Genomic DNA, 9806 nt, shown 5'->3' with positions numbered 1-9806 from the left:
ACTTTCTTCTCATATCAATTTTCTTAAGCAAGATGTTCATATCAAAAACATTGAGCAATCCCTAAAAACCCCGGAAATGATTACAAAGATTTCCAACCTTCAGAAAAACTTTGAAAATGAAATTTGTTCTGAATTCCCTAATGCATTTTGGGAACGAAGGAAACACTTGGTTGAACTTCCTTATATCCTCGGGTTCGACGAACAACATATTCCCACTAAAGTCAGACCTATCCAAATGAACCATGAGATGATGGAGGTCTGCAAAAAAGAAATAAATCATCTCCTAGAAAATGGTATCATCAGAAGCTCTAACTCCCCCTGGAGTTGCTCTGCCTTTTATGTTAATAACAGTGCAGAGAAAGAGCGCGGCACCCCCAGACTTGTGATAAATTACAAGCCTCTAAATGCCGTCTTGAAATGGATCCGGCACCCGATTCCTAACAAAAGGGATCTTCTCAAAAGGACCTTCAAGGCAAACCTTTACAGTAAATTTGATATGAAGTCAGGATTTTGGCAGATTCAAATAGCTGAAAAGGATAAATACAAAACAGCATTCAATGTCCCTTTTGGGCATTATGAGTGGAATGTTTTACCCTTCGGTCTCAAAAACGCTCCTTCAGAGTTTCAAAATATTATGAACCATATTTTCAATCCTTATACTTATATGTCAATTGTTTATATTGATGATGTGCTCATTTTCTCGGAGAACATAGATTCTCATTTTAAACGTTTAAATACTTTCTTCAAAATTGTTAAATTTAATGGCTTGGTTGTTAGTGCCAAAAAGATGAAACTCTTCCAAACATCCATCCGATTCTTAGGGCACGATCTTTATCAAGGTAGCTATAAACCTATTTGCCGAGCCATTGAGTTCTCCTCTAAATTCCCCAATAAAATTACCGATAAAACGCAGCTCCAGAGATTCTTAGGAAGTCTCAATTATGTTGCCGATTTTATCCCTAATATTAGGCAAATCTGTGAGCCTCTCTACAAAAGACTTAAGAAAATCCCGGTTCCTTGGAGTCCTGACCAAACCAAGGCTATTATCCAAATCAAAAACCTGGTACAGAGTCTTCTATGTCTAGGTATTCCCAACCCTGAAGCTTTCATGATAGTCGAAACCGATGCTTCTGACATTGGGTATGGGGGTATACTAAAACAACAGATCACTAAAAGTTCCCTTGAACAGTTAGTCACATTCACATCCGGAATATGGAATTCCGCACAGAAGAACTACAGCACTGTCAAAAAAGAAATTTTAGCTATAGTGCTATGTATCATAAAATTTCAAGATGACCTTGTTAATAAAGAATTTTTGCTTAGAGTCGATTGTAAATCTGCTAAAGAAATTTTGCAAAAGGATGTTAAAAATCTTGTTTCAAAGCAAATATTTGCTAGATGGCAAGCTCTCCTATCTAGCTTTGATTTTCAAATTGAATTTATTAAAGGAGAAAATAATTCCCTTCCCGATTTTCTAACAAGAGAATTTTTACAGGGCCAGCATGAGACCCTCCTCTCTGGGCAAAGTCCCAGCAGAAACCAGACAAGACCTAACTCGAATGGCTAGACCATTCGATCCTCCATCTGCATTAACAAATCCTTTAAGGCCATCGGTCCCTCAGAGGCCTATATTAAAGCCAGAGCTTCAGACGTCTTTCGCAAACAAATACTCAGCTTTGGCAGAATTTCCAAAGCTCACTCCACCAATGCCAAGTAAATTGGTTGATTTAAAAACGACTAAGCCTTTTGATAAAGGGCAGGCATCCAGTACATCAGTCCAAACCAAACAGAGTTACGCAATGAAGGCCCCTGAGACCTTTGCACAAGCCGTAGATCCCTCGGCGGTTACTCCCAAACAAACCTCTCCAATCAGAGAAGAGTTCAAATTTATTACCACCCAGGTAATGCCAATCATTGCTTTAGACAAAGCATATGAAGGATATCCGTTAGAACAGCTGATCAAACCTGTCTACAATGACAAGAATTTTGTGGATACGGAAAATCCTATTAAAACAAGGAGGTATTATGAAGCCATCCTCGTAGATACTGACTCAATTGAAGTAGAACATTCAATGAACGAACGAAATCCGGATTACATTGATTATTCGAGATTCACTATTAAGCGGATATTAACTCCGTTCAACTGGTTCGCAGATCACCTGCATACACCTATTGCCCTATCTATGCCACATAGGCCACAAACTTATAATTGGTATGACTATAAGTCAGCATGGTTTAATTTCCTATATGTTCGACCAGGCCATACCTGGTTTATCAAGTACTGTCCAGCAATGCTAGACGCCACTATCCCTAGGTGGTTTTATGAATGGTGGATCTATTTTGGCGGAATCAAAGAAATTCTCCCCCAACAATTCATCAACCGATTTACAGATTTCTGTATTAAAGAAGGTTGTTCAACCCTCCCTGAGCACATTCAGATGTGTAAGTTCTTTATCAAAAAGCGAGTTTCTTATATTATCTCTTGGAACTTTGCTAAAGGAGAACAACACCGTATCAAATACTTATCCAAAGAGATAAAGGTCAAAGGTTGGACTCCCAAGCCAGCAATACCAAAAACTCCAGACAAAGAGAAATCGGCAACAATTTCTTCAACCACGGCCTCTCACAGTAAGAAGGCCCTCAAAGAAAAATTAAAAAAGGCTTTACAGGACATGGAAAGCCAAGACGCCAATGAAGAGGAAGTATTACAACTTCTTGAAGAAGCCTCCTCAACCGGGAGCAGTGACAATAATGGCGATATGCTTAATTCTAAAGGAATAGCTATGGCCTATTTGGACCCCTATTAAGAATACGGACATGCCCCTTTAAAAGTAGAGGTTCAAAGAACCGGAACTACTTTTGAAAGGGCAATTAACTATTCATAATAAGAATCCAAAAGCTACTTGCTTTTCTAAAGGAGAAAAGACACTATCCTGACCAAGGGCCCTGCTTTTTAAAAGCTAAAGGAATCTAATACTTTTCCAAAAGAGAAAAGAAAAGACATGTCCACTCAAGAAAAGAAGAACCCACTTTTAGAGGATTAAATCTAAGCCTTACAAATGTACACCCCAGATGTATCATCTAGTTCCTTCCTGCCTATATAAGGCAGCTTGTAATCTAGGAGAAGGCATCCGAAAATTTACCCATTCTGAAAATTCTCTCTTACCTATTCTCTTGTAATCCAGTTTATAATGTTTTCCTTGAAGTTTTAATAAACTTGTAAGTTTTTAATTCTTTCTTTCATTACTTTAATTCTGTCTTTCTTACTTTATATACTTAATCGAAGATTATACTTACGATCCGTTTTCTTTTCTTTGTCTCATAAGTATTTAGTTAGCTTGCAATATTTTTATGAATGGATGATGATTTGTGAGTGGCTATTTATGAGTGTTTTGCTTTGTCCTTTGAAATCTCATGGACACTAGTTTGATTCATGTACAGTCTCCGTACATAGAGATGATGAAGAACAACTTCTTTTTTTTTCGATCATCAACCAATGATGCAAACAAGACCCCTTCACCACTATTAAAGTCCAAGGAAGTTTCTTCTTGGAGGAGTGTTTCATTGTCATCTGGATCCTTCTATGAAAGTGGGTCAGGAAAAAAGAATTTCATGGATTTGAGCAAATCTCCCCATGGTCACAGTAAGAAAGTTCATCCTAAGAAATCTGGTCGCGATTCAAGTCGGTATGCATATCATTTTGCTGTAGCTTCTTTTTTCACACTTAAACTGATGTTTTAATTTGCATTTGCTTGTCCAAAGTAATGAAAAATGTTTCTTCACGGCAGAGACCTTAGCGTTCCAGTGTTGATTCGGACTATTAGAATATTGAAAAAGGAGAAGGTATAAATGGCTTCTGAAGTTTGAAGCATGCTACGGAATCAAGTTGCTAAAAGGGCTTCTGCTAAGGAAGAAGCCAGCATTTTACAGGCAGAACTAGATTCACGGATACGAAGATTGGAGAAAGAAAAGAATAAGTTACAATCAGTACTAGAAATCGAGTTGGATAGAAGATCCAGCGATTGGTATCTAAAACTTGACAAATACAAAATTGAACAACATAGACTCCGTGAAAGGGCGAGGGAGCTTGCAGAACAGAATGTCTCTCTACAAAGGGAAGTCTCTTCATTTAATGAGAAGGAAGTAGATAATAGAATCAAGATGTCATTTTTGGAGAAACACCTTGAAGATTTGTCTAAGAGAATAGAGCAAGTGCCAGAGGAGAATCAAAATCTAAGGTAGGAGCTCCCTCAGTTATAAGAGGAATATCGAGTAGCTCAAGACAATAGAGATTATATCCGGGAAAACTATTAGGAAAAGGTTAAAGAGATTAAATCGGAGACTTTGTGACAACTGTTCTAACGGAGAAGCTCTATTTCGAGGAGATGGACATAAAGAAACTTCAAGCAGATCTAGCCGCAGCAGTTAGAGGTAACGACGTTCTCAAATGTGAAGTGTAAAATGTGCTGGACACTCTTTCTTGTGCCACACCCAAGTTGAAATATCTCAAGCTTCAAGTAAGCAGGCAATGTTAAGATCTTGTTGCAATGGAATAGTTTTTATTTTTCAACTTTGGATACCTCGTTTTCATATATGATAGCCTGTTCGCATGTTACTCTTTCTGCATTAGCTTTCTACTACTGTTTGATTTTAGGTTCATCTTTGTTCTATCTGAAGTTCACAATTTTCTTTATGAACTTGTATACATGAGTTGCTGGCATGTGGTAGTCTTCTGCGACATGTCTGATCGCCTTAATGTGTAATCACTTGGACTAACCAAGAACATGATAAACTTTGAGATATCCTCAAGCCTATTGATCTGATTGTGCTCTGATGTGATAAAGTTACCCGAAGGGTTTTCAGTAAGTTTGCTCGTTCATCTAACTTAATTCTTGGACAAGCTTACGAGTTATCTATTGTGAATTTTTACAGTTAAAAAAGATTCACGATTTGGTTGAACTTCTAGGCTATGAGTTTGTTTTGAATTTCTGATGAAATGTTATTGGTGATCCTTATGTCTTTCTTATTTTTCATGGTTTACGGTTGCTTCTGGCAGGTGCTAAAAAGGATGAAAATATCAACCAGCTCACAATTGATTTGCAAGAATGCATGAAGGAACTTGTAGTTGTGAAGGGGATACTACCAAAAGTGTTTCAGGAGAGGGATTTCATGTGGGAGGAAGTTAAGAGCTACAGTGAGATGAATATGCTGTTGAATTATGAGATCAACATGTTGAATAAGAAGGTAGATATCCTCGACGAAGACATTCTTATGAAAGAGGGTCAAATCACAATCTTGAAAGACTGGATAGGCAAACCTTTCAACCTTCTTGCAAGTCCTGATTCTTTGTTGGAGTGATGGATGCTAAATGGCCAAACTACAATTCATATTTTTTTCATTGACTATAGTGCTCATACTTCTCGTATACTTACAGGTTTTACTCGTATTCTTTCCCCCTTTGATACTTGTTATAGAAAGTTTGCTTCTTTCTTTTGCAACCTTTTTGAATCTCCAATTGTAAACATTTCTTTTACTTGCTGGTGATCAAGACAATGAACTTCTTTTGCTTCATTTGGTTTTGTAAGTATTGGCTGTTTTTTGTCTTATGAAGTATTTAGTGAGGATTGGTGCTACCATTTTCTTCTCATCTATGAGGTAGAGGTATGGTTTGCATATATTCTGCCCAAATATACATCGGGTATGTTGTTGCTGTTGTATGGAGATTGTGTGTATAATAACAATCGTATATTTGATGTCGGGTCATCCACAAGTTATATACGTTTTCTAATATATATACACTATCAGATTCAATTTTGAACAAGTTAAAATTAATTATATATGAATGTTTCACTTCGTGTGGTTTTCATTTAAGCATGTTTGTACGTACATATATATTCATAAATTTTTTATGTATTATACACATATAACTTGTGAAAATAAATGTACCTCCACAACATGCATGCATGTCTGTTCTATTGAGATAAGCTAAGCACACTTCAATAAAAACTATATATGTTAAATGTAATAATAATACTGCAATTTGTTTAATTTTGTCTTCTTTTAGATCTTGTTCTTTGTGTGATCACACAATAACAAAATAGTATGATGTTTGGGCTAAATATAACAAAATGATGATGCTTAAAGCAAACTAAAATAAATAGTGCTTGTTTTAGAAATCTGGTCGTGATTCAAGCCGGTATGCATATCATTTTGTTGTAGCTTCCTTTTTCACACTTAAACTAATGTTTTAATTTTCATTTGCTTGTCCAAAGTAATGACAAATGTTTCTTCATGGTAGAGACCTTAGCGTTTCAGTATTGATTCGGACTATTAGAAGATTGACAAAGGAAAAGGTACAAATGGCTTCTGAAGTTTCAAGCATGCTACGGAATCAAGTTGCTGAAAGGGCTTTTTCTAAGGAAGAAGCCAACATATTACAGGCAGAACTAGATTCATGGACATGAAGATTGGAGACAGAAAAGAATGAGTTACAATCAATACTGGAAAAGGAGTTGGAGAGAAGATCCAGCGATTGGTCTCTAAAACTTGAGAAATACCAAATTGAACAACATAGACTCTGTGAAAAGGCGAGGGAGCTTGTAGAGCAGAATGTCTCTCTACAAAGGGAAGTCTCTTCATTTAATGAGAAGGAAGTATATAATAGAATCAAGATGTCATTTTCGGAGAAACACCTTGAAGATTTGTCTGAGAGAATAGAGCAAGTGTCAGAGGAGAATCAAAATCTAAGGCAGTAGCTCACTCAGTTACAAGCGGAATATCGAGTAGCTCAAGACAATAGAGATTATGTCTGGGAAAACTACCAGGAAAAGGTTAAAGAGCTTAAATCGAGCTAAAGGAGAAGCTCTATTCCGAGGAGATGGACATAAAGCAACTTCAGGCTGATCTAGCCGCAACAGTTAGAGGTAACGACATTCTCAAATGTGAAGTCCAAAATGCGCTGGATGCTCTTTCTTATGCCACACCCAAGTTGAAATATCTCTAGCTTCAGGTAAGCAGGCAATGTTAAGATCTCGTTGCAACGGAATAGTTTTTATTTTTCAACTTTGGATACCTCGTCTTCATATATGATAGCCTGTTCGCATGTTACTCTCTCTGCATTAGCTTTCTACTTCTGTTTGATTTTAGGTTCATCTTTGTTCCATCTGAAGTTCACGGATTTCTTTATGAACTTGTATACATGAGTTACTGGCATGTGGTAGTCTTCTGTGAAATGTCCGATCACCTTAATGTGTAATCACTTGAACCAAACAAGAACATGATAAACTTTGTGATATCCTCAAACCGATTGATTGCTCTGATATGGTAAAGTTACCCGAAGGGGCTTCGATAAGTTTGCTCGTTCATCTGACTTAATTCTTGGATAAGCTCACGAGTTATCTACTATGAATTTTAACAGTTAAAAAGGATTCATGATTTGGTTGAACTTCTAGGCTATGAGTTTGTTTTGAATTTTTGATGAAATGTTATTTGTGATCTTTATGTCTTTCTTGTTTTTCATGGTTTACGGTTGATTCTGGCAGGTGCTAAAAAAGGACGAAAATATCAACCAGCTCACTAATGATTTGCAAGAATGCATGAAGGAACTTGGCGTTGTGAAGGCGATACTACCAAATGTGTTTCAGGAGAGGGATTTCATGTGGGAGGAAGTTAAGAGCTACAGTGAGATGAACATGCTGTTGAATTATGAGATCAACATGTTGAAAAGGAAGATAGATACCCTCGACGAAGACTTTCTTATGAAAAAAGGTCAAATCACAATCTTGAAAGACTCGACAGGCAAACCTTTCGACCTTCTTGCAAGTCCCGATTCTCTGTTGGAGTGATGGATGCTAAATGGACAAACTACAATTCATATTTTGTTCATTGACTATAGTGTTCATACTTCTCGTATACTTACTAGTTTTACTCTTATTCTTTCCCCCCTTTGATACTTGTTAAATAGAAAGTTTGCTTCTTTCTTTTGCAACCTTTTTGAATCTCCAATTGTAAACATTTCTTTTACTTGCTGGTGATCAATACAATGAACTTCTTTTGCTTCATTAGGTTTTGTAAGTATTGGCTGTTTTTTGTCTTATGAAGTATTTAGTGAGGATTGGTGCTACCATTTTCTTCTCGTCTTCTTTTTCTCAGTACATTTGATTCTGTTGTGCTCATTCACACATGGTTTATGCCAAGTATATGAGACACATACAGAAGCCTCTAGTTTCATCTTCTTTATATAGTTTTAAACTTCATTTGACTTGCTATGAGGGAGTTCCACCCGATCATTCTTTCAGATACCCTCTTTCATTTGCCTCCACCATGTTTTAAATTTTCCTTCCAGTACCTGAAGCTTCACCTTGTTTGCATATTTTTAAACTATGCACTGCGTTCAATTTCAAAAAATGAAAAAAACTATGCACTACATTGTAGAACATTTTGATAATTTTTTGGTATGTCAATATGTTCTTTATGTTTATGCTTACATCAAGCAGACACAGTTATTATGAAGGTGGAATTGGTTTCTGTACCATTTTCCAAGTTATTTGGGATCCATTATTTATATGTCAATGAGAGTCTTCGATGTCTTTCCTGATAATGTTTATGCTTACATCAAGCAGACATAGTTATTATGGAGGTGGAATTGGTTTCTGTACCATTTTCCTTTTGTTTGTAACTTCTGAAGTTATTTGGGATCCATCATTTATATGTCAATGAGAGTTTTTGATGTTTTCTTGATATTAAACTTGTCATTTTTTCTTTAACATGTCTAATCTCCTGTATACCTGGCTTTCTGATCTTCAATGATGCAAACAATTTCCCTTCAAGAACTTGCACTTACCTAATTCCTTCTAAGACAGTCTTAGAATCTTCTATGCTAAAAGATGCCTATTGGTGGTTAGTTTTTTCACCAGGAGGTTGCATTGGAAGGTACAAGCATACATGATATTGGTAAAACCAGCAAGCACCATATTTTTTTGAAAATGATAGCATATATACTATGTGGGCAGTATTTTCTTTACAAAAATGAGCCTCTCTATGCTTTACAAGGCCTCCAAAGTTGCAAAATGGATTCAGCACCCTCTACAAGAAACTCTTAACGTCAAAATAATAAGTTGTCTGATCTGATCTGAAACAAGAATGACGAGCACTGTGTTTAGTTTGGAGCCTGTCCTTAAGCTTGTCTAGACTTATCCTTATCTTCATTGCCTTCTATTTGCTTGTTATCTTTGTTCTTGCTAGAACCTGCATTTGAGAAGCTTGTGTTGTTGTCTCAAGTTAATGTTTGTTTTCTTTCCTTACTGCAGTGCATCAAAATTCAACTTGTGGTGCTGCTGAAAATGTTGGAACTGCTGCAAAACCTAATGGCGTAATGCATGAACCTGTACGTGCTGATAGACCCAAAGCATTCAGTAACAACAGCTCATCTGTTCTCTCTTGCATACAAACAGCAGTTCATCTGTTCTCTCTTGCATACTAACAGCAGTTGATATTCCTTCTCAAACAGCATCTGATATACTAGACGTCTGAACCAAATAGTGTAGTGCATGGTGACATTTTTCTCTGATTGAATCTAAGATTTTTCTGAATTGGCTTTATTTTATTGGGGTGCTTAGGATATAAGTTATGGACATAGGGTCCTTTGGGTGCAGTTTCTGCCACAAAATGCGATGTAGATGGTAAAACTTGACTGCTCATATTCATGCTTCCTCTTTGAGTTGATTTGGTGTTATCTATGTTTTGATTTTTTTTCTTTGTCTGTATTATGGTGTTTTGAAGTTTAACCTCTTCCTTTCCTTTTTTGG

The 9806-nt window shown here is 36.6% G+C and overlaps 1 protein-coding gene across 1 annotated transcript; it reads left to right on the top strand.

Moving 5' to 3' along the window:
* Positions 1–3456: 3456 nt before the first annotated feature.
* On the top strand, positions 3457–9454 carry LOC124891049 (putative WEB family protein At1g65010, chloroplastic). Its single transcript, XM_047402875.1, is given in 4 exon segments — positions 3457–3686; positions 3789–4238; positions 5031–5580; positions 9309–9454. Coding segments are annotated over 3 exon segments (1008 nt in total). The 3' UTR covers positions 5359–5580; positions 9309–9454.
* Positions 9455–9806: the final 352 nt, after the last annotated feature.

Source organism: Capsicum annuum, unplaced genomic scaffold (genome assembly GCF_002878395.1).
Source record: "Capsicum annuum cultivar UCD-10X-F1 unplaced genomic scaffold, UCD10Xv1.1 ctg2957, whole genome shotgun sequence".
NCBI lineage: Eukaryota > Viridiplantae > Streptophyta > Magnoliopsida > Solanales > Solanaceae > Capsicum > Capsicum annuum.
The sequence above is the reverse complement of the archived record's forward strand: the minus strand, read 5'-3'. Positions and strand labels throughout refer to the sequence as shown.